At 44.5% G+C, this 25951-nt stretch overlaps 1 protein-coding gene across 3 annotated transcripts in view; it reads right to left on the bottom strand.

Moving 5' to 3' along the window:
* LOC135496679 (N-alpha-acetyltransferase 38, NatC auxiliary subunit-like) overlaps nt 1-25951 on the bottom strand; it is a 112294-nt gene that overhangs the window by 25402 nt on the left and 60941 nt on the right. For 2 of the 3 annotated variants that reach the window (XM_064786138.1, XM_064786139.1), the window contains exon 3: nt 6910-6975. The exons of the other annotated variant lie outside the window; for it this stretch is intronic. In XM_064786138.1, coding sequence (XP_064642208.1) covers nt 6910-6975 — 66 coding nt within the window. The remainder of the gene's footprint in view (nt 1-6909; nt 6976-25951) is intronic. 3 annotated transcript variants of the gene reach the window in all.

Below are 25951 nucleotides of genomic sequence, written 5' to 3'. Positions count from 1 at the left end.
CAAAATATTGCACTTTTTACCTTTTTTAGTTTTGGCCTCCCTGTAGCCAAGTCAAGAATCAGACGGATTGAAACTCGGTGTCCGAGGTTACATGATGTAGGGAGTCATGTGTACCAAATTTCAAGTTTATAGCTTTAGCGGTTAGGAAACATCCATAGTTACACTCAAATGGGCAATTTACACCTTTTGACCTCTGTGACCTTGAAAAGTAGGTCAAATCGAAAACCCGTATGATATGTTATGTATTCTTGCTAGGAGAACCTACCATAAAAATTTTATCGACAACGAGTAACTCATTAAGAGAGATATCACACTTTTTAGGTTTCCACTTCTGGCCCCTGGTGGCCAAGTCAAGATTCAGATCGGACTGACTCAACGGTTATATGACGTAGGGAGTCAAGGGTATGAAATTTCAAGTTTATAGCTGAAGCGGTTAAGAAATGTGCCATACTTACACTCAAACGGCCAATTTATGCCATTTGACCTCTGTGACCTTGAAAATTAGGTCAAATCAAAAACCTGTATGATATGTGATGTATTCTTGCAAGGAGAACCTACCATAAAAATTTTATCAACAAGAGGCCCAAGGGCCTGGCGCTCAGCTGAGTTAATATCATTACTATCTTCCCGGTGTTCAGTTCATTATGCATGAAAATGGCATGCTCCATGGTATTTGATATCCTTTTGCGTTCACTACGGTACCAATGTTTTTGGTTGACATAATTATGCCACTGTTCATTCCTCAATCCTGACCATAATTCGGGTGAAATCATCGTATGAAAATATTTACCGAAACATGAAGTTTATGCCATGAATGAGGATACTCATTGTCATAGCCTCGTTTACAAGTACGAAGTATTTTCCCGCGAATATTCAAAACTGCTTGGCTCCTTGCCAGTTAAATAACATGTGACTATACACAAAATAGAAAACTTGGATGGAAATTGTAAATCATTTTTTTACCTATCAGGGGAAACAAGCTGATGATGATCAAATAAATCATTCATGAGAAATCGTTTTGTTGCTGAAGCTTGCATGACGAAGTTAATGCTAAACCTTTTCTTGTGCTCTACTGCGCCACCGTAGTTTTCTATTTAGACCAGCGATGACGTCATTTCTGGTGATTCCCTACGTTGTCCAATGAGCGCTTTTTAAAATGTGCCATTTGGTATTGTACAAACAGAATGCCGTAGCTCCCTCAATTTCCAATCAATTTTTATGGGAGTGACATTATTGTATTGCTTAGAATGTCTACTTCTTACTCATGAAAGAATCGTAGAACTAAAACTTAATAGGCGAACAGAATCATGCCAATTCACTGCACATACTGTGGGAATTCTCCACTTCAAAATACATCGGCGATGTCATCGCGAACAGAGCATGCACTTCCGATATCGTTTTCACAGAAATGTGGCCAAATTTTCAAGAACTAATTTCTGAAAGTAGTCCCTAACGACCTTATGACTACCACTGAAACGAACTAGTGATAATATCGCCTACCAGACTACTACTTTTTAAGCAGAAAATTGGGTACTTGAGTGTCATTGAGCTCCAGGCGTAAACAACATGCCGCCATTTTGTCTCCGCTTCGGTATTTCGTACGCCGCTTATAATGCACCTTCTCAATTAAAACCAACATAATAAGGCCTTACATCGTTGATTGAATAGGAACACCACACAAAACACAATAAAGTGGGGGTACAATCGATTACGAAGCTGAAGTGAACAGTGATTTATTCCTGGAGCTACTGCTTTTGTTGTGTAGCTGCCATGTTTTGAGAACTGGCAAATAGGAGACTTCATTGATGGCTGACGTCATCGGGCGGGAATTTGAATCGGCAGAAATAATTAAAAGGCAGGTAGCGCCCTCTCCTGTTAAAATTTTGAACTTTTTCTCAATAAAATAGATTTTCAAGAATTTTATCTTAATATTAGAGCATATTTCGACTAATTCTGCTGCTCCTAGGCCGATATAGGCCAGTTTCCTTCATGCACTCTCGCTCGCAGGAAGTAGGTCGAATGGCGACAAATTTTGTTTTGAAAGTAGAGTTTGACCAGAAGTATCCAGAAATGCAAAATTGAAGTCTCCAGGTCTTACGGTTACAAAATGTGCACCATGGGTTTAACGGATGGACGGATGGATGGATGGATGGATGGATGGATGGACAGACGGACGCCACTGAACAACTTATTTGACAAGCTCAGCTGACTTAGTCAGCTGAGCTAAAAACGAGTCACTCATAAGAGAGATATCACACTTAGGTTTCCACTTCTGACCCCCCGGTGGCAAAGTCAAGAATCAGATCGGACCAAAATTCATTGTCAGAGGTCACCCGACCTGGGAGGTCCTGTATACAAAGTTTCAAGTTCATAACTCTAGCAGTTAAGAAATGTGCCACTGTTTTTTAAACAGGATATAGAGGACGACGGCGGACACAGCGGTGTTGTATAGACTCCCCTACGGAGAAAAAGGGGCTACAATTACCCCATTTTACACTTTATTTTGTAAACTTGAGTGAAAGTTAGGCGCTCAATGTTGAACGCGATGGTTTATGGAAAACTTGGTACGTTCCTGGTGCGAATAGGTATTGGGTGAAGATGATTAACTTTTGGTGTATAAGATTAGTATCCCAGGATGGCATGGCCAATAGAATGTACCAATTGGTATACAACAGACATATGAATGGTATACCATCCAAATACATGATTAAATTATAAACATATGTACAATCATGATCAAAAGTTTATGGACACCAGTTTTAGCACATTTTCTCAAAAAAGGCTAATCCTATTGAACCCAAATTTTCACCAATGGTGGAGAATCTTCTTGGCTATCGAATGACATGATAGTTGATATCAGGACCAATTGCATAACAAAGTTATCACATAATTTTGAGAGGCATCTTTTTTTTACTTTTTTGTAAATCAATTTTTCAAAACCAAATTTACCCTACATTATATCTTGCACATTGCTAAGACTTTCTGTGAAAAAAATTTGGATAAATCTCATTTTGGTTTTGAGATATATCGAAATATCAAAATTCTGATATTTTGATAATTTGATATTTTTGGGTTTTTTGCAACTGTATCATTGAGAAGTCATACCCAAATAATGATTGGCACCAATTTAGCACAGCTAGCAACTAATATTGCTGAGAAAAGGTGGATACTTGGTAGTATGAAAATCTTCATATTATAATTTCAAGATGTTCCTTTAGTTGAAAATCAGAAAAAAATCACCATTCATTCAGGGGACATGGGTACTACTAGGATATATCGAAAAATCAGAAAAATCTCAAAATTTTCAGAATCTCAAAATTTTGATATTTTGATATATCATGAAAAGTAAATAATATTTTCAAATACTTTCTTCACAGAAAGTCTTAGCATTGTTATCTGTATGATGCAAGATTTATACTTCGATTTAAAAAAATCCATCAACCAAAAAGTGAAAAATAGATGCCTCTCAAAATTATGTAATAACTTTGTTATGCAATTGGTCCTGATATCAACTATGATATCATTCGATAGCCAAGAAGATTCTCCACCATTGGTGAAAATTAGGGTAAATGAAATGGCCAGGGCCATTGTGCTCACCGTATAGATATTTGGAATTCATCCAGGTTAAGAAACATTGTACATGTATAGTATATAGGTCAAACCAAAGTCAGTATGACGTGATGTATCGTTGCTTGGAGTGAGTACCATAAGAATATCATCAAAAACAAGTCACTAATAAACGAGATACTGCACTTTTTACCTATTTTAGTTTTGGCCTCCTGGTGGCCAAGTTGAGAACCAGATCAGATCGAAATTTGGTGTCCGAGGTTACATGAGTAGGGAGTCATTGACGTAGGGAGTCATGTGTACCAAATTTCAAGTTCATAGCTTTAGTGGTTAAGAAACCTGCAATAGCTACACTTAAACGACCAATTTACGCCATTTGACCTCTGTGACCTTGAAAAGCAGGTCAAATCAAAAACCCGTAGGATATGTGATGTATCCTTGCTCTGAGTACCTACCATGAAAATAAAATTGAAAACAAGTCACTATTAAGCGAGATATTGCACTTTTTACTTTTTTTAGTTTTGGCCCCCCTGGTGGCCAAGTCCAGAATCAGATCAGACCGAAATTCGGTGTCAGAGGTTATATGATGCAGGGAGTCATGTGTACCAAATTTCAAGTTCATAGCTTTATTGGTAAAGAAACGTGCCACAGTTACGCTCAAATGGCCAATTTACGCCATTTGACCTCTGTGACATTGACAAGTACGTCAAATCAAAAACCCGTACCATATGTGATGTATCGTTGCTAAGAGTATCTACCATAAAATTTTTACCAAAAACTAATCAGTAATTAGTGAGATATCACACTATTTATGTTTTCAGTTTTGGCCCCCTAGTGGCCAAGTCAAGAATCAGACCGGACCGAAATTCAGTGTCAAAGGTCATCTGACCTAGTGGGTCATGAAAACAAAGTCCATAGCCCTAGCGGTTAAGAAACGTGCCACTGTTTTAGAAATAGGATACCACGGACACTGCAGTGTTGTATAGACTCCCCTACGGTGCACGTCTGTCAGCCGTAACGCATTTCGCAAGAAGCGTACTGAAGAGGTCATGTGATAATTTCGCGTTCTTTCATTCGTCCGTATAAATTATCCAACGCGTCTATACAGTATGCACTAGAGGCCGACAGTCCTTATAAATCTTAATGTATTCATGATCACGTGCAAAATATGGCTCCCTGATTGGCTAGTTGGTTCATGGAATTCCCCCCTACGTCAACGCGAAGTGATTTTGACGGATGGTATTTAGTTTCGAAGCATTTCGTCTCGCATTTCCAGCTACGCTAAAAACGCCCATTTTCGACAGATTTCCCCGAAATTAACAGGTAAATACTTTATATATTACAAAAGTTGTTCGCAATGACTTATAGAATATGTTATAGAAACAAACAATATCATTCGTACACATTGTCATGCCAGTAGTTAGCTGCCTTTGGTGATTTTTGGTCACGGTTTTTGGAAAATTTTCTGACTCGCTGGGTTATCATAAAACACGGACTCGGCGTTTAGAATTTGGTTGGCACGTCGATAATTGAATGCATTGTGTGCGTGCTGTGCGTGCATGTGGTGTTGGACAAGCCACTTGAATTGAAAGCCAGTAATCATTGTTAAAATAGTGGAAATGGTAATATGTATGTGATAATTGACTAAGGTGAGTGTTGTTGTTTGTCTCTTTTGTCCTGCTAACCTGAAAAGGAGCACATGTGTCATTATACTGCATGTGTGCGCGGCGCGGTGAATGCACACTGTGACTGTGTGATGTGGTGTGGCCTTGGTCAAATTACTTAACTGAAATATAGAATTGGTATAAACAGTTAATTCCTGGGAGTTCTAATTGGTTTTAGCTCTAGTATTATTAAGTAGTACCACTATGATTTAATATTAAATTAGAGAACTGAACTGTTTTAATTTATTTATGTTATGATGTCGAGGCCAAATTTAAATTTTGTCTCCTTATTTCAGTATGCCTCGCCATGGTGGTGGTCCCCAGTTCCGTGGAAGCAACGGCAAGGGTGCCAACAACCCTAGTCAGAAGAAGTGGCACTATGTTGGTGGTGGTGGACGTGGCGCAAGGAAGAGAATGGCTGCTGCCAATGAGGCTCGACTTGCAAAAAAAGAGGATGCAGGAAAATTAGAATGAAGCTGGTGGGTCTTCGTCAATTTCTCATATTTCTCATATACTGTACATTCATTAAAAAGTAATGATATTAAATAAACATTATTTTGAGAGAAAAAAGCCTTTTTTGCTAAATACAGCTGAAGGAAAAATGAGGACTTTAGTGGACTAGACAGTATACTGCACTGGTGGAAGGAGTGGACACCACAGCCAGACCCATGAAAAAAAGATTAACAGAAATCAGAAAAGAAACATGCAAAAACTACATAATCATTCTCAAATGAAGGACAAACTCTTCAAAATATCAATAATTTTGATCATTAACCAATATATTTCCTCATGTAATTAGTCCAAACATGCATACCTAAATGATTTCAGTCAAAATTGTCCCAAATTTGATAATTTCCCAAAGACACTTTAATTAAATTCAATGTGATTATGGACAAGAGGTGGTTAACCCGAACACCAGCTCCCCATGCAAATGTACTGTAACCAATAGCAACGTCGAACATTGATCAGTTGTTCGGGTGCAATGTTTACCGTGAGCCTGCAAGAAGCAGTGTGGAGGGAGTAAGCGCCAATACCGACACATACATTTACATTGCATTTGTACACCACGGCTATTCTTCATGACGCGGCTCCCCCCGCTTCTGTTACAGATTACCAAAATGCCGATAATTTTCCGATTGACCCATCATCAAGTATCAAAAACGTTTTGAATCATTCGAATAAATGATTAAAAGATACTTTTATGAGTCAGTTCCGTATACTTTGCTGATTTATGTATGTTGACCGCGGCCCGTTCCGACCCGGTTTCAGTTTTATACGCAACCTCATTTCCAATGCAAATTGCTTGGCACGAAGTGTGCACGTGATCTGCGGAGCGCTATTTTTAGAGGGGCTTTCTCCATTTCGCATCGGTTGACCGATAGCCGTCTCTAGTTGCACAATTCGTCTGTCTAGAAGACGTGGGTGAGCCAAAAAGGATTAGCCGTTTTTGAGAAAATGTGCAAAATCTGGTGTCCATAAACTTTTGACCATGAGTGTACATGTATATGAAACTGAAATACTAGCAAAAGTTCGTCACGTATCTTTACATTCGCATCAACATCCAGGCGACATATTGTCTGCGTTGTTCCATACTAACTGGGCACGAGTGCGTCACTTGACAAATTGACACAAGGGGCTGAAACATAATGAGTCGGGCATAAAAATTAGATACACAAACCTTTGAGATACTCCTGGCAATTCCCGAGAATTACATTCCTGTCTTTATCCGTGCAAACAAACACACCTAAAAATAACAATTATCATAACAAGTTAGGCCTTTAAAGAAGCACAGACACTTGCACTAAACCTTGGGGCCTCGGGGAAATGTAAAGATTAGATGTTGAGATGTTTCTTATTGACAAATGGCCGGGCAAGTTGAGTGAAAGTCAATATGCTTGCCAGAAAATTTACAAAGTCTGCACCACTAAAATAAACCTTTCATCTTTAGAACCTGAAGTATGTGAGAAATATAGGCAAGTTAAAAGGTTATCGAAACTTGTGAGAGATATTTTGTTTCATCAGCAGGACAGCCAAGACAATTTGATGAGGAATAGACAATTTTAATTACATATACATGTAGTGTACGAGTGATACAGTAGGAGGGGTAAAGTTTCTATGCCTTTACCTATCAACTTAGTCCCACTGAATATTTCAAACAACCCCAAAGCATCAAATAAACCAAATTAATTCATAAAACATGTTGGTTTGACAGCTGCTTGGCAGATGCTTTTTTGAGTGTACTCAATTCAGCGGAGAAATATACCCCTTTGCGTCATTTTGACACCGGATTTTCTTTCAAAAATTCAAAAGTACATTAAATTGCTACCTCATGGCCGTTAGCTTATGTACCAGAAAACATTTCCCTTTGAGTATATACTATATGCAGCGGTAACTTGGTAATTTTCAAAAAATATTTTCCTCATTATCATGCATTGATGTGACCAAGGGGGGGACAAATCTTCACGTTCGATCTCCCGAACCGGTAGGAGGCAGACGTTACTTAGAACAGCCGGGATTCCTCGGGAAATACCCTACCTATATGACGTCATCATAGTGGTTGGGACTTAGTTTTCCCAGTTAAAGTAATGTTTTGCGGCTTGGTTACAAAAACTGCAATAACTTTGGCAATATAAGTCTTAACTCAACCCGACAAAAAGCATTCTTTTCTGCAAGATCTACTCTACCCGAAATATATCAAGAGGTACTGTGTAGGATATTGAAAAAGTTTTTACAACATCAAATTGTGAACACTCTGCTAACTTCACCATTTTGGCATTCAGAAATGCCCATATATGTCTAGAAAATAAAATTGGAACAACATGAAACAATTATTGGATCCATCACAGCAACAGTCTCCATACTTTTAGGGTAAAATCATGTGAATAGAGGCAAGAGGATTTTTTTTAAAGCCCCAAATTAACTGTTTTTGTTGATAACACTGTTTATTGGTTTCTATGGTGAGCGGCCATCAAGTAACATTAATGAAATATTACAAAAAAATCCTATCAACTTCAAGAGGAGATAGTATCCTTCATCACAAAAGTCGAATTACATCAATTGGTCATGTTCTAAGAAATCTACATGACTTTCAATAATTTGTATCAATCTCATAAGTTTCATTAAAATTGACGTATCCAAAAGTCGTTGTTGACTGTTCTCAATGGAAACAAAAGATAATTCTTTTTTTTGCCTAGTTATTTAGCTCGCCGGTCCCCATAATGGACCATCGTTTTGGCTTTTGCATTTTACCACTTTAAATGAGTGAGAAAAAAAATTCTTCCAAAAATGAGATTTTGTCATTCCTGGACATGTGTGAATAACCCCTAAATGATCTATATCATAATACTATAAGGCGGCTCGATAAAGTGCCATTTGGGGGTAGTGTTTCGTCTCGAAATTTTGCACGTTTGCAGGTGATATGTTATCCTGATGCAACGTTATGTTTATTTTCGGAAATTTACTTCAGCGGAGCAGTAATGAGGGATTTTTAATCGGACATTGTCAATTCTCCTTACCACTCACAGAAGCCAAGTCATTGCTGTTTAGTTATGCAGGGGCTTAATCAATTACCTGCACTCCCTGTGGGGTGGCTAACATTACCTGTTGAACAGCTGGCTGTAGGGGGATGATTGGAACAGCCTGTACCTGTTGACCTGCTGAACTAAGGTTAATGTTATTTTCAATCCACGATTGCAGGTCACCTGATGTTCGAGATTTCGCAGGGAAAGAAATTGTAAACAAACGTATGTGTGCAGTTCAAATGTAAACAAAAATGTATTTTTGGTACTTTCGTTTGCTGGACTTGGGTTTTCCCGCAGTAAGGAGCTGGGGTCAAATTGGTGGTCTATTGTTTATGGGTGCTGAGCCAGGAATCGTTAGCTAGAGCTAGCCCTTGATAATGAAGGTTACCATGGTCTGTTTAGTTTATGTGCTCACCACAGCTTTCAATACTTGATCTGAAGAGGCGCGCTGAACCTGAAATGGCCTTATCAAGGAGCTGCTCACGGTGCTGAACTTCTAGCTTGCCTGTCGAGTAAGTGCCTTGCCCGAGACCTGGCTACATGTGGGAGGAGCACGCATTTTAAAGTTATAGTAGTGATAGTGCAATTGGTTCGAGCCATTTGGAGGCCGACATGTGAAGGCCTATCTGGGTACTCCTTCTTCTCCGTATAAAAAGGGGCATTGCTGACTAAGGAACGAGGCATTGCCTCATCATCTCTATCGGACCAATTGATATACTTTTATATGCACGCATACAGCACGCCACAGCTAGGTCCGAGTCTGTGGACAAATGGTTGGCTTAATTTGTCTCTTCGATATGGCTCCTTTGATATTGCATTAGATTTTCATTGCAATTCAATCTATTCAAGAGATAGCCCATTTGAACCTGCCTGCGCCACGGGTACAATGCTAGTAACTAATAACTTTCCTGATTACAAAGTTATGAATCCCATAGTTTTATGGGTAATGGAAAAGTACTGGTTCTTTACAGGGGAAAAAAATGGATTACTAAGCATACTTTTTAAGAACAAGAGGCCCAAGAGCCTGGCGCTCAGCTGGATGACCTAATAACACAGGACTGAGGATGTAAAGTAGTAAATATCGGCTTTATACTACTGTTTGAAGGTCAAGAGAACATGTTATACCACTAAAATTTCCAATGCAGAGCTGCCAGCTGGATGAAATATGACTGAACTAATCATCCATGGTATGTAAATATTACAGGAGGCAATGGAAGATATCCCTAGTTCAGTATGTTGTATCGGTAGCTTTACAGACAAGAAGTGTCAGAGGATGAGACTTCTCCATGGACAACTGTGGTATGTCCAGGCTGGGCTGTACAGCACAACCAAGGATACAAAATGCTGTCTGTGATCAAGAGGTATCCTGATAACAGAGGTCAAAATAAATAGAAATGACCAGTTTGAGACTAACACCACTTTCTTCTTTTTTTATAAGGTAGAGATTACAGGAGTCAACAAAATTAACTTTATTGATGTGCACTAAATTTCACACCTCAATTAATAAAGAATTGTTGGTCTTCTAGGTTTCAATATGTACAATGTGCATTCAACAGTGAAATTAGTTAAACTATTTTTAAATTACTGTACCATCGGGCAGGGCCGTTGCGTCTTGCCAGGTGGCAGCACTCACACCCATATCATTGCAGGAAGGGTGCTGCCACCTGGTTGGTGTGGCGGCTCTTGAACGATTCAACAGTATTCATCTGCGTCCACCATCTTGAATAAATTGTGTTTGTGTTTGCGTAATAATCTGCGCAGTGTTTTATGTCATATTTGTGTGTTATTGACTTTGTACTTTGTTTGTGTTTCAGTAAAATCTACATATATAAAGTTGAATTTGCAAAGTCGTCCTTTCTTACGGCCCTGCGGAGACATATCATTTTACCAATAACGGAACAATAGTTGACAACCATGTCGGGAAATGGTTCATCTGAGCGATCCGACCCTGCTAAGGGACCACGTCGAAGTACACGACCTTCGAACCCAACTGCTAAAGGACTCGCCTTTAGCGAAGATGAGGCGTCAAGGAGATTCAGTACCAACAGGAATTCGTTACAACGTCTGCCTAAAGAAATCTTCGTTTTGTTGGATACTGAGCCTGACAGAGGTGTTTTGCAGCGAATGTATTCGCAATGGTTAACTTTGTATGAAACGTTCTTGGATAACTATAACATATTCTATTCCTTGCTCACATCTGCTGAAGAAGTTGCAGAGTTAAAGGGTCGTTTTGATGTAGATAATAGCCATTATCTGAAGATCAAGAAGGCTGTGGAACTTTGGTTTTCAAGGTCTGAATCTGAACCTCATGTTGGGGTTAAAGATAAAGCTTCTTGTGTGTCTCAAAGTAGTTCATCCAGTCTCAGTAAAGCGAGGTTGGAGGTGGAGCAAAAGAAGGCTGAACTTGGTGCTAAGGCTGCTGCATTGGAGCAGAGGAAGATTCTAGATGAAATGGCCAGGACCATTGTGCTCACCTCATGTGGAGGAAAGATAGATAAAGAGCATGGTATTGTGTCATGTAGTGTTAGGATGTAGGTCCAAGCAATTACAATTTCCCCAAAATGGCCAATTTACAATACATTCGACCTCTGTGACCTTGAAAAGTAGGTCAAATCAAAGAAGACCCGGGTGACACATTGAATGGTTGTTAGAATTAGATGTACCTATGATACAAAATTGGTGCCAATCGGGCAAGTCATTACTAGGAATAATGGCATTTTGAAGAATTTAGGATTTGGCCCCCTCCCTGGAGGCCAAACAGCAAATCAGATCGCACCAAACTTCGGTACCTAAGATCACCTGACCAAGGGGTACATGTGTACTTAATTTGTGATCAATAGTCATTGCAGTTAAGAAACGTGCCATAGTTACGGCCTGACGGCGAATTTACGCCATTTGACCTCTGTGACCTTGATAAGAAGGTCAAATTAAAAACCTGTGTGACATATACTGTATGGTGGTTAGATGTACCCATGATATCAAATTGGTGGCAATCGGGCACGAAGTTAAGGAATAATCACATTTTTAAGGTTTTTGGATTTTGCCCCCTGGTGGTCAAGTGGTGAACCATATTGGACCAAACTTCGGTCCCTAAGATCACCTGACTAAGGGGTAAATGTGTACCAAATTTGGTATCAATAGCCATTGCAGTTTAGAAACGTGCCATCGTTACATCCTAACGGCCAATTTACACCATTTGACCTCTGTGACCTTGAAAAGGAGGTCAAATCAAAAACCCGGAGGATATATGATGCACCTTTGCTAGAAGTACCTACCATATTTTTTTCGACGACGACGACGACGACGACGGACGACGGACGCCACGGTATGGGATAAGCTCACCTCTGCTAAGAGGTGAGCTAATGAAATGGCCAGGGCCATTGTGCTCACCTCATGTGGAGGAAAGATGGATAAAGAGCATGGTATTGTGTCATGTAGTGTTAGGTTTGATGTAGGTCCAAGCAATTACAATTTCCCCAAAATGGCCAATTTACAATACATTCAACCTCTGTGACCTTGAAAAGTAGGTCAAATCAAAGAAGACCCGGGTGACACATTGAATGGTTGTTAGAATTAGATGTACCTATGATATAAAATTGGTGCCAATCGGGCAAGTCATTACTAGGAATAATGGCATTTTGAAGAATTTAGGATTTGGCCCCCTCCCTGGAGGCCAAACGGCAAATCAGATCGCACCAAACTTCGGTACCTGAGATCACCTGACCAAGGGGTACATGTGTACTTAATTTGTGATCAATAGTCATTGCAGTTAAGAAACGTGCCATAGTTACGGCCTGACGGCGAATTTACGCCATTTGACCTCTGTGACCTTGACAAGAAGGTCAAATTAAAAACCTGTGTGACATATACTGTATGGTGGTTAGATGTACCCATGATATCAAATTGGTGGCAATCGGGCAAGAAGTTAAGGAATAATCACATTTTTAAGGTTTTTGGATTTTGCCCCCTGGTGGTCAAGTGGTGAATCATATTGGACCAAACTTCGGTCCCTAAGATCACCTGACTAAGGGGTAAATGTGTACCAAATTTGGTATCAATAGCCATTGCAGTTTAGAAACGTGCCATCGTTACATCCTAACGGCCAATTTACACCATTTGACCTCTGTGACCTTGAAAAGGAGGTCAAATCGAAAACCCGGAGGATATATGATGCACCTTTGCTAGAAGTACCTACCATATTTTTTTCAAAATTTCCCGACTACTATTAAGGGAGATATTGCATATTTTCACTTTTAACGTTTGGCCCCCTGGTGGCCAAACCATGAAACGAATCGGACCGAAACTTGGTCTCCAAGGTGTCATTACATAAGGGTACATGTGTACCACGTTTCAACTCAATAGCTCTAACAGTTACGAAACGTGCCCTGCTAACGGACGACGGACGACGACGACGACGACGACGACGACGACGACGACGACGACGACGACGACGACGACGACGACGGACGACGGACACCACGGTATGGGATAAGCTCACCTCTGCTAAGAGGTGAGCTAAAAAGGAGAAGCTGAATATCAAAATAAAAGAAGAACAGCAGTTGGAAACAGAAATAGCTGTGTCCGAGGCTAGGGAACGTGTGTTGGAAGAGTTTGAGAGTGCTTTGATTGGTGGCGCTCTTTTTAAAGAGCCTGTAGTTGACAAGACATTTCAGCTTTCCTCAAAGCATGTTGTAAATTTTCCGAAATTAGTTGAAACCTCAGACAAATTCAATCTTTCTGCAGAACAAACTGTGAATGCATCTCATTCACAACAAGGTGTTGATCAGTCCCTTGTGATTGCCAGGGAATTGGTAGAGATCCAGAAATTTAAAGGAAATCCAATTGAATTTCCCAGCTTTCTGAGACAGTTTAAGGGCAAGAATCTTGGCACTTACAGAATCTGCCGATGAAAGATTGAATTATCTGATCCAATTTACTGAAGATGAAGCTCACAAGGTGGTAATGGGCTATGCTCATCTTGACTCGGTTACTGGGTTTGATGCAGCTCTCAAAGAGTTGAATTATCGATATGGTGATCCTGACATTGTAGCTAATGCATACAAAACAAAGGCTTTGGGCTGGAAAAAGATTGAATCTAAGGCATCAAACATGCCACAAGAACTGGATAATTATGCTATCTTCTTAAAAGAATGTATGTATGCTGTGAAAAGCATTGATATGAAGAAGGTTTTAGAATTTTCCAACAATATGCAAAAGATCATCCAAGTTTTGCCAGACACCCTGCATGATAGGTGGCGAACCATAGTTCAGACCCACAAAGATAATAAGTCGGAACTTACCTTTGAGAAGCTTGTTGAGTTTGTAAGTAGGGAAGCCAGGAAGGCTACCGACCCTATTTATGGTAGAAATGTAATGAAAGATCATAGTTTCAAGGCCAAATTTGGCAAATAATCTGGTTCTAGTAAAACCATTAGCTCTAAAGGCAGCTTCTCCACAAATGTGAAGCCCATGACTTCAAACGTGTCTGATGTTGCATCAACTGGTTCTTCTACTCAAACTCAACAGGGTTCAGGTCCGAATCAAAGTTCTCAAAATGAACAGGTTTTTGCGTTCAAGTCTCCCTGCCTGTATTGCAAACGAGATAATCATGCTCTTAGCTACTGTCGTTCTATCAAGTCTTTGTCATTAAAAGAAAGGTATGAATTTTTACAGGGTCTCAATTTGTGTTTTGGTTGTTTGAAGGTTATGAAGGGTACCCATAACAGAGCCACATGTAGGCAGAAGTTGTTATGTGGTCTCTGTGGGAGATTTCATCCCACTATTTTACACTCAGATCCAGTGCAAAGGCAAGATGGTGCTGCTACAGCCAATCCTATTTGTGCGAGTGGTAGAGCAGTTTCTACTAATGCAACCACTAAGCGTCCTACCAACGTTGGTTGTCGTGTTGCTATGCCTATTCTTCCTGTGAGGGTTAAAGTGGAGAATAGTGATAAATACGTTGAAACCTATGCATTTTTGGATAGTGGCAGCACCTCAACCTTTTGCTCTGAGAATCTGAGGACGAAGTTAAACATTGAGGGTAGGAAAACCACCATTCAGCTGAAGACAATGGGAAATGATAGTAGTGTACATAGTCGTGTTTTGAAAGGCTTAGAAATTTGTAGTCTGGATAATTCATTCCAAGTCCACTTGCCAGCAGTGTACACACAAAATCAAATGCCTGTGTCTGTAAATGATATGATTTCTAGACATGATCTGGAGCAGTGGGAACATCTCAAATATGTCCCATACCAAACCATTGACAGTACCGAGGTGGGTTTGTTGATAGGTAGTGATGTTCCCTTGGTTATGGAACCCTGGGATATCATCCCAAGCCAGAAAAATGGCCCCTTTGCGGCTCAAACAGCTTTGGGTTGGGTGATTAATGGTCCATTAGATATCCCTGGCCAAAGTGGATCGTGTGGTGTGAGATTTGTTAGCACCAATTGTAGTATAGGAGTTGAGGAATCTGATGAAATGCAAGTTAGTCTCGAGCAACAGGTCATAGATTCCTTCAATCATGACTTAAGTGAAAGGGCAGTCGATGATAAACAAGAATGGTCCAGGGAAGACCAAAGGTTCATGAGTCAGGTTACACAATCTTGTGTTTTTAAAGATGGTCTTTATTACATAGGTCTTACCTTCAGAAATGAAAATGTTGTCTTGCCAAACAATGAACCTCAGGCCAAACAAAGATTATTGTCCCTCAAAGAAAACTTGACAAAAACCCTGATTTTCATAGAGAATACAAGGCATTCATGGAGAAAATCTTAGTCAATAATTATGCAAGGAATGTGTCACAAGAGGAGTTGGATCTAAACAATGGCCGGACTTGGTTTTTGCCTCATCACGGTGTTTATCACCCGCAGAAAAAGAAACTTTGAGTTGTATTTGATTGTGCTGCTCGTTTTGGGGGAACTTCCCTCAATGATCAACTCCTGTCCGACCCAAACTTGACCAACTCCTTGATTGGCACACTCCTGAGGTTTAGACAGGGTGAATTTGCCGTAACTTCAGACATTGAGTCCATGTTCTATAGAGTGAGAGTACCTGAGGAGGATGCAAGTTTTTTGCGTTTTCTTTGGTGGGAAGATGGCGACACCTCAAAGCCCATCGTTCAGTACCAAATGTTGGTACATATCTTTGGTGCAGCATCCAGTCCTTCTTGTGCAAACTTTGCTTTGAAGCAGGCTGCAAGTGACAATGAGACTGAATTGGGTTCATTAGCAGCAAACTCATTGCGAACTTTTATGTCGATGATTTCCTCAAAAGTTTGGATGAAATCGGTGAGATAATTAAGTTGTGTGCAAGTACAAGAGAAATCTGCCACAAAGGTGGCTTTAATTTGACTCAATGGTTGAGTAACCGCATTGAGGTGTTGGCATCAATCCCAAGAGAGCACTGTGTTTCGCTGTAAAAGTCGAAACAGAAATGGACTATATTATTTAAACAGTATTTGAAAAGCCCGCGTTAAAAGTTAGGTCTTTAGGCGCGAATTACGCATTGGACAAAGGGTCGCGTGATCCGAGCGCATGACTTGTAATTTTGCACCGTCACGGGATTAGCCCATTCAAGAGACATTTTAACTTAAGGCGTAACAGTGGACAGATCGCGACCAAGTCCGGGGCAAACATTTTATCTTATCAAAAAACATGAAAAACAAACTATATGTGGATTCGTAAGTTTCAATTTTATCCTATTTAGACACTCATTAAATCACTTGTTAATTGGTGTAGGTTTTCGGTGATACAGACATTTATTTCACTAATTGGGTTTCATGGCCAGACTAGGTTGCCAAAATATATTGCTAGATAAGTTGGATTCAGTTTCGAATAAAATCTTTGTATCGAAGAACCACATATTCCTCCTCCGTCCTTCAGTGTCCTGGCCGGACACGTCACACTGGGCTAAACAACTGAAAGGTTTGGATCTTGACCTAGACAGCCTTCCCATTGACAGAGTTTTGGGGGTTCAATGGAATGTAGAATCTGATGTTTTCTCTTTTGTCAGGCAATTAGGTGAGTGCCCCCCAACTCGTCGGCGTATTCTTTCTACTGTAAGCTCTGCTTATGACCCCCTGGGATTGGTTTCTCCAGTCATTCTGCAGGGTAAAATTTAGCTTCAAGAGTTGTGTAGGCTCAAGACTGGCTGGGATGATCCGATATCTGAGGATGTGCATGACAAGTGGGATCAATGGGTAGGCTGTCTTCATCAGTTGTCCAATTTCTCAGTACCAAGATGTATTAAACCAAAAGGATTTTTCATGTAACAGTTATGTCATTTTAGTGATGCCAGTATTTCTGGCTATGGTGTAGTGACATATTCTCGTGTTATCAGTCCTGATGAGAAGATTCATAGCAATCTTTTGATTGCCAAGTCAAGTGTGGCGCCCCTCAAACAGGTGTCCATTGTTAGGTTGGAGTTAACCGCTGCCACAGTGGCAGTACGAGTAGATCGGATGCTGCGTAGGGAATTAGAAATTCCAATTGAGAAGTCACATTTCTGGACTGATAGCATGTCAGTTATTCATTACATCAGAAATGAAACTTCAAGGTTTCATACCTTTGTGGCTAACCGCCTCCAAGTTATACACGAAGGGTCTACTGAATCACAATGGAACCATATTAGTTCAGAATTGAATCCTGCAGACATAGCTTCTAGGGGTGCGACTTCTGGGAGTTGGTGAATAAGGAGCATTGGGTGTCTGGGCCAAGCTTTCTTCAGAAGCCAATCTCAATCTCATCCGTGTTGGGGGTCGTCTGAGTGAGTTATCCATGCCAGCAGAGGTTAAACATCCTGTTATTCTACCATACAAGTCTCATGTTGCAGAACTTATTTTGAATAGCATTCAACTTCAAGTGCAGCATGGAGGTAGAAATCAAATGCTTGCTCGCTTTCATGAGAAGTACTGGTTAAGCCATGCACCAGCCAGCATCAGACAAGTAATCAGAAAGTGTGTCACATGTCGCCGCCAAAGGCAGTCATTGGGACAACAGAAGATGGCTGATTTGCCGTCTGATCGGGTTGTGCCAGATAAGCCACCCTTTTCAAGTGTTGGTGTAGACTACTTTGGCCCATTTTTGGTGTTGCAAAAGCGTTCACATGTGAAACGCTATGGTGTTATTTTTACGTGCCTAACTTCCCGTGCTATTCATATTGAAGAAAGTTCTGACTTGAGCACTGATAGTTACATTATGGCTCTCCGGCGCTTCATTGCTAGGCGCGGTCAAGTAGAAAAAATGCGATCTGACAATGGAACCAATTTGGTGGGTGCAGAGCGTAATTTGCGAGAAGCAATTAATAAGTAGAATTTGGCCCAGATTAATGATGCTATGCTTCAACGAAATGTAGACTGGCAGTTTAATCCACCCTCTGGCAGCAATCACGGCGGTATTTGGGAGCGCATGATCAGGTCAATTAGAAAGAACCTCTACAGTGTGGCAGGACAGCAAGTCTTAACTGATGAAAGTCTTCACACTTTGTTGTGTGAAGTGGAATTCACTTTAAATGACCGTCCTATCACAAAGGTTTCAGACTGTCACAATGACCTAGAGGCTCTAACACCTAATCATCTGCTATTAATGAAACGCAAACCCAACTTACTGCCGGGATTGTTCGACAGAGAGGATAATTATCCAAAGCGTAGGTGGTGCCAAGTGCAGTACTTGGCAAACTTATTTTGGAGAAGATGGGTTGCTGAATACTTGCCCCTTTTGCAGGAGCGGCAGAAATGGAATAAGGACGTTAGAAATATAAAGATTGGCGATGTTGTTGTAGTGGGGGATAGCAATGCTCAAAGAAATTCTTGGCCAATGGGCATTATCCTTTAGACCTTTCCCGACAAGAAGGGTAGAGTTAGGATTGTCAAAGTATTAAATGTATTAAAGCGTCCTGTGACGAAACTATGTACACTTTTGGAAATGGACTAGAAGTCGTTGTATTAGGTGTTGTTAAGTGATGTTTAGGAACAGATTATCGAATTCCTCACATCAATCTTGTGTTCTGGACTTTTGTATTTGATAATTGTGTCCAATTATGGTGGGCGGGATGTAAGAGCCATATGCTTTGAATTTCCCTCCATTTTTTACTTTGAGTCTAATAGGTTTCACCACTGTCTATTAAGCCTAGTCATGTGTTTGTGGACCCTTTTTGTGCTCAGCCATTTCTTTTCTAGTCCTCATTGAGGAAACATGCAATTCTCTGGCTTATTCTCTGGTCATTTTCACTGGATATGTGTCTCCTCTCTGGTTGGGCCCATGATATTGGGTAAATGTTTTATTGTTGTTAATGCTGAATTATGGTTGAAGTTATGAGGCATAAGGGCCTACAACACATGTGTTTTAAGAAGACTTACGCCGGTATTTTAGAACGCTCCTTTATTTTGGGGTTAAGGAGGCCTTCTGTGAGGACGCCTTAATTCATGGCCGCCTCCTGTAAGGCGTCCTTATCCAAGATCAATTTTAGAACCTTCCTCGACTCGTCCTTTATTGGAGGAGTTCCTTCAGTTAAAGGTAGCCTTGGAGGCGTCCTTTCGCAAGGAAATCCTCACTCGAGGTCGACCTCAATGTTTCCTGGGCTGGCGAACAATGCCGTGATCTGATGTAACAAGTAATTCATTGCGGTTGGTTTATTGCGCTTGGTTCTGAAGGTTAAAATAAAAGCCCGCCCCGTTGCTCCAAGTGCCCCAGAGGCCCCATTACGGCTGAAATTATGGACGACTCAAGACGTACTGAAGCCAAGAAACCGAGGACTTTTTCGGATATCGAGAGAAATGTGCTGCTCGAACTTATCGAAAAAGAAAAGTGTGTCGTCGAACTGAAGCAGAACACATCGGGTGTATTTAAAGCCAAGAATTTCCATTTCCTGTGGAAATGTCATTTTATTAGTTCATACCTACCCAGGTCAGACTTTTGCATGTGTACTCCATTCGGACACACCCGAGGAAGAAATAATCTATTTATAATAGAAATCTCTTAGCTAGTTTGCTTAGCTACACCTAGGCGGCGCCCCTATACAGCCTCTGCCTCGTGTGAGCCGCCATAATCAGTACTTATTACTCGAGCGCACCGAGTAAGTCCCGTTGCTGTGGGGACAGGCAGGGCGGGTAGTCTGACCTGGGTAGGTATGAACTAATAAAATGACATTTCCACAGGAAATGGAAATTTTATGTCGTTCATACTCTACCCAGGTCAGACTTTTGCATCGAATACCAACAACCAAAGGAAGGAGGGTAAACGGTGACTTACCATGTAGTGAAGTGAACTGTCTCCAAGCTGCGCAGCAGACGGGTGAGACCAGGGGACCCAGAGAAAGAATGCTTGGGGAAAACCCGGGCTAGAGGTCAACAGGCCCTTTGAGAACAAAGGGAAGCATAACTGGGAAAACCCATCCCCTCCTAGACGGGGACAAAACCACCTCAACACGGTATAAGCTCAGCACATATCGTCAAGAGACACAATGTGGAAAAAAAAAATTATTATTATTTTTTTTTTTTTTTTTTTACAAGAAGGAGAGCACGCCCCAGAATAACATGGCGCGGCCTCACTGACTAACTCTCAAAAGTCCTAGGCGCCTGAACCCTAGGACAGCTGGACGGGGCGAACGCGCGGGCCCGAAGACCCGGCGACAGTCTATAGAACAACCCCCCCCCCCGCTTAAAAAGGAGGGAGGACAAGACAGCCAGCAGGAGAGAAAATCGACGAGTGGTCTAGGCAGGGAAACACCTAGACCACGTGCTGAGCAGCGTCAACTGGACCAAGAGACAGCATACCGTCTGTTAACCTGGAACAATCGCGCATATAATACTGGGAGAATGTAGAGTGAGAACTCCACGTAGCCGCATCTAAAACCTCGTTCAGTGCCACTCCCTTATACTCGGCCCACGAAGTAGAAATGGCCCGAATCTCGTGGGCCGTAATGGCGCCAAGGCGACGAAGCTCTGGAGAACCGAGTGTCATAGAATAAGCCATCCGGATGGTGGCCACTAACCATCTGGCGACCGTGGCTGCAGCTATCTCCCTAGTAAACCCCTCTCTATAAGACAAAAAGAGGCGCTTCCTGCCTAGGCGAACAGCAGGCTCCTTAGTCTTATTAGAATAGAACTCCAATGCCCGAACAGGACAAAGAGTTCTGTCCGGGAGGTCTCTGGAGACCGTAGCGGATAACGAGGGGATAAAAACCGGGCGCCTGGAGGTGTGTGGCGCCTGGGACAAATTCTAGGACCGCGCCCCTCTCAGTGAAAGCCAATTTATCAAAGGCTAAAGCATGGAGCTCAGACCGCCGCTGTGCCGTGGCCAAAGCCACCAGGAAAACGGTCTTAAAGGTCAGATGTTTAAAATCTGCCTGATGCATGGGTTCAAATGGAAATTTCATGAGAGCCCTTAAGACCACCGAGAGGTCCCACTTGGGAGGGAGCTGAATGGAGCGAGGAAGCTCCAAAGACATATTGCGAAGCAACGATGAAACAGCGTCATCCCAAGACGGTTGCCACGATTCAGTCAGCTTTAAGGTGACCGAAACGGCGGAGCGATAACCTTTCACTCCCTGAACCGAAAACTTCCGGACCGAGAATAGAAAATTCAAAAAGTCAAGGAAGTTGGGAAGAGAGGGAGCGACCGGAGAAACTCCGTGCTCCCGACACCAGTCTCGAAAGACAGCCCACTTGCTATCGTATGAATCAAGGGTAGACTGTCTCTGAGGTTGGGCGACTTTACGGATAACGTCTTCCGAAAAGCCTCTCTCTCGGAGGAAATACCCGACAGCCTCCAGGCGTGAAGCCTGTAAAAAGAAGGGTCTTGATGATAGACCCGGCCGATTGGGCGATAAAGCAGACGGTCCCACGCCGGCAGGCGGCGGGGGTGATCCGTCAGCAGCTCCAGCAGAACCAGGAACCAGGCCTGGTTCGGCCAGCACGGTGCTATCAGACAAAGTCTGACCCGTGAACTGGCCACCTTGTTGAGTACCAGTAGCAACAGAGGGGTTGGCGGGTATGCATAAGCATTGAGGCCGTCCCAGGAGGCCGACAGGCTGTCCACTCCCAAGGCCTCCCCGTCCGGGAGGGGTGAGTAGTACAGGGGAAACATCTTGTTCAACCGAATCGCAAACAAGTCCACGACCGGAGCATCCCACAGGGCCCCCAGACGAGAGACCACCTCGCGATGGAGGGTCCACTCTGACTGGACCAGACGGTCCGACCTGGAAAGGGCGTCGGCCAAGATATTTCTCTTGCCGGGGATGTGACGGGGGAGGAGCTGGATATCCAAGCGGCGACAAAGCTGCAGGAGCTCCCAAGTGAGACGGCACAATGTGTCGGATCTCGTCCCCTCCTGTCTCCGAATATAAGCGACCACCGTCGAATTGTCGGAGAAAAGAGAAACCCTGTGACCCCTCAGATGAGACGTGAAGGCCCTCACGGTCAGGATGACAGCCTGCATCTCGAGGATATTGATCGAGAGACGCGCATCCTCCTCTGACCACGTGCCCTTGGTGGTCAGATCCCCTTCGTTCAAATGGGCGCCCCAACCATAAAGGGAGGCGTCCGTGAATAGGGACATCTGGGGCGACGGAGGGCTGAGCTGCACTCCGCGGAGCAGCTCCGTCTCCGAACCCCAGAAACTCCACACCTCCCCCAGGAGAGACCCCGGGATAAATATCCGCTGGTCGAGGGAGTCCGTGAATGGACGCCAACTCGACAGCAGGAGGAGCTGGAGTGGGCGCATATACAGGTGGCCGAAAGGAACCTGGTCCGCTGCCGAATTGAGCAGCCCCAGCAGCGACAGAAACTGTCGGGCTGTGGCGCTGTCCTGACGGCAAAAAATCCCGACCAAGGACCGAATCTTGCGAATTCGGTCCGGAGGGGGGGACATCAGGTCCTCTCGTGTGCGAAATCGCACCCCCACGAAGACATAATCCTGAGCTGCGTCCAGCTCGGATTTGTCCCAATCTATCAACCACCCTGCCTGTCCGGTTGTGACGAGCAGAAACTTTGCCTGCTTTCCCAGACGGCGATGAGCCTGGTGCCGTAGCAGCCAGTCCTCGAGATAGCAATGGAGCTTTAAGCCCATGGCGTGAAAAGGCGCGGCAAACGCCTTGACGACGGTTGTGAAAATCAGCGGAGCAGAAGCCAGGCCGAAAGGAAGGGCCTGAAACTGATAAACCTTTCCTTCGAAGAAAAAACGAAGGAAGGGCTGAAACTCTGGATGGACCGGGACGTGTAAATACGCGTCCTGAAGGTCCAGAGAGATAGCCCAATCGTTGGGCTGCACCGCGACCGCTACTGACCTGGTTGTCTCCATCTTGAAGCTGGGGACCCGGAGGAACCGATTCAAGGTGGACAGGTCGATGACCAGTCTCCACTTCCCGGACTTCTTGGGGACCAAGAAGACGTGGCTGTAAAAGCCCGGGGAGGAATGGTTGTCCACCAGCCTCACTGCCTGCTTCTTGAGAAGAGACAGGACCTCCGATCGAATGGCAAGCACCCTGACGGGGTCTACTGGCGGGGACACCGGGGTGGGGGTCGACGTCATGGGGGGGGGGACGGGAAAAGTCCAATCGGACACCGTGTCGGAGCATATCCGGCATGGGGGAGTCTTTTTGACACCACCGGTCCCAAAAGTCTGCGCAGTGTCGCAGTCTGCCACCCACGACGCCAACTGTGGGGGCGCCACCTGGAAGCGCAGGAGGAAGGACTAAAGAGTCACTTGCGCTTGCCCCCGCGACCCTTCTCTTGGAAGGGACGCTTGGGCTGCCCGCCACCTCCGCCCCTGCCTGAGGAGCGGTGGTGCTTATTGGAGCGGCGAGAGGGAGCCGCAGCTTTTGCCTGCCCTTGGGGACGAAAGGAGGAGGAGCCAAGCGAGGACGAGGGCCCAAGAGGAGCCGACGAACCACACAGAGTCAGGTCGGCGTAGGATAACACCGCCTAGGTCTCCTTAGCCAGGGCCTCGTCATTCTTCGCATCCTTTAAGGCCGAAGAAGAGAGGACTTTAGGGGGTACCAAACCCGAAAGTTGGATGTCGTCCTTGAGGGGCGACAGTGAAACCGGGTCGGTTCCCGACGGTGAGACCCGATAATAATCGGATCTATAGGACAGGCTTGGAGGGGAAGCGGTCGTGAATCGCTTCCCAGCCTGAGTCCAGGCACCCGGTCCCGTAGACGGGAGCGTCGAGACCAGGGCGCACTGGTGACCCCCGCAAGAAGGTGCTGTATCCCTGAGAGCCGTATCCAACCATGTGGAGGCTCTAATCAGGGCCGGAGACGCGGGCAATTCCTGGAAAGCCCGGTCAGGGACCGCATCCGACTCCTGCTCGGAGGCGTCGCCTAACAAGTCGAACGGCACCTTACCGAGGGCGGGGTTGACCGTCGGGAGAGGACATGTGTCTTGCGGCACAAATTGCCGAACAAGAGCGCGCAAGTCGCGCATACCCGCGACAATGGCGGAGTCCTCACCCCCAGAGGGGGGGTCAGCCTGAGAGGCCGAAAAAGACTGTGAGTCGCTAAACTCACAGTCCATTGGCTGATGACTCAAATCAAAAGCCACCGGCCTCTCGGCCGGGCGAGCCGAGGAACTGTCATGGAGGTTGGAAGCCTCCATGCGGTCTGTCAGGCTCCTAAGCAACTGCCGTTGATCCTCCGTAAGAGAGGAAGCAAGAGGCAGAGGCTCAGAGCTCAAATCGGACTCCCGTGGGGCAGACACGGGGGGGGGCAGACACGGGGGGGGGCATGCCTGACCGGCAGCCACACCCGTCAACCCCGACATACCCGACAGAGCAGGGTGGGGTCGGACCGGGGAAATAGTCGGTCTGACGGCACCCATAACGGGGGGGGGGGGGGGCACCAAGGCCCCTTGCCCGTGAATAGTGGTCGATCACCGACCCCCTGCCCACACCGGGCAGGACACCTCCGGGTGCGGTGAACGACGGCAAAGACGGGAAGGTGAAAACCGGTCTTGCCCCGCCAGGGGGCGTCCGAAGAGACGACCGACTCACAGAGTGAGGGTCGGACGGACGAGCCCGCCCCAAAGCGAAGGGGTGGCGGATCCCCGGAGTGGCCGTGGACTCAACCGTGGCGCTGGCAGAGCAACCCCGTCGCAAACCCCGGAGGAGGACGGGGGAGCACACCTGAAATAACAGGCGGCTCACCGGGGGCGACGCTGCTCACCAACCCATGACAGGAGGGGGCGTCGGCGGGGGGATCGGGACGTAAAATGTCCAGAGTCCCACCCGAAGCCCTGCCCCCTTGAAAGGGGGCAGGGCTAACCCTGGGGAATGTCCCTGAATCAGGGTCACCAACACTCAAACCCAAGGCCTCCCCAGGGGGCACACCCCAAAAAGAGGGGTGCCCGGCCTGGGGGGAGGGGTCGGGAGGGGTCGAAACCCCCCCAGAGCCCCGTGGACCTCGCCGCTTAGCGGGGGTCCGTGAGGAGGGCGAGGAGAGGGAGTCAAAGACCCCCTTCCCTTTGAGGCCCGTGCTCCTCTCCTCACCTTCTTCATCTTCTTGCCGGCGGTGCCGGGAGAAGAGGAAGGCATCCCGGGGGCGAAAGGGTCCGGCCCAATGGGGGCGGAACTACCCGCACCCCGACACGGGGAAGAACCGGGCCGGGGACTATGAATCCCCGATACACCCGTAAACGGACCTCGGAAACCCGCCCTGAAGGGCAGGAGGTCCAAAACAAAGGGTGGAACACCCAAAGAAGAAAGAAAGGACGGCAATAACGATGTCATTACGCTGAAATTTCTCACAGAAAAACCACAAAAGTATAAAAACGAACGGTCACGTGACCAACAGCCCGGGAAAACGGAGAAAAAATTTCTTGGGAGACGGCAGAAAAAGCACGCTCCAAAAGCAGAAATCGAGGGAGGATGGTAAAAGAACGATCTCACCCGTCTCCTAGAGATAGTAAGCTTCCCGAAGTTGTCCCGGGGTGTCCTTCTCGAACGTAGGATCGACCAAAATTTGGTGAAAACAACGTAGAAAAACTCGGAACAGTGTGCAACAATGTGCCGAGGAAAAAGTACTGATTATGGCGGCTCACACGAGGCAGAGGCTGTATAGGGGCGCCGCCTAGGTGTAGCTAAGCGAACTAGCTAAGAGATTTCTATTATAAATAGATTATTTCTTCCTCGGGTGTGTCCGAATGGAGTACACATGCAAAAGTCTGACCTGGGTAGAGTATGAACGACATAAAATCAGGCCTCGGATCGG

Source organism: Lineus longissimus, chromosome 12 (genome assembly GCF_910592395.1).
Source record: "Lineus longissimus chromosome 12, tnLinLong1.2, whole genome shotgun sequence".
Classification (NCBI taxonomy): domain Eukaryota; kingdom Metazoa; phylum Nemertea; class Pilidiophora; order Heteronemertea; family Lineidae; genus Lineus; species Lineus longissimus.
Note: the sequence above shows the minus strand (reverse complement) of the source record. Positions and strands in the feature narration are given on the sequence as shown.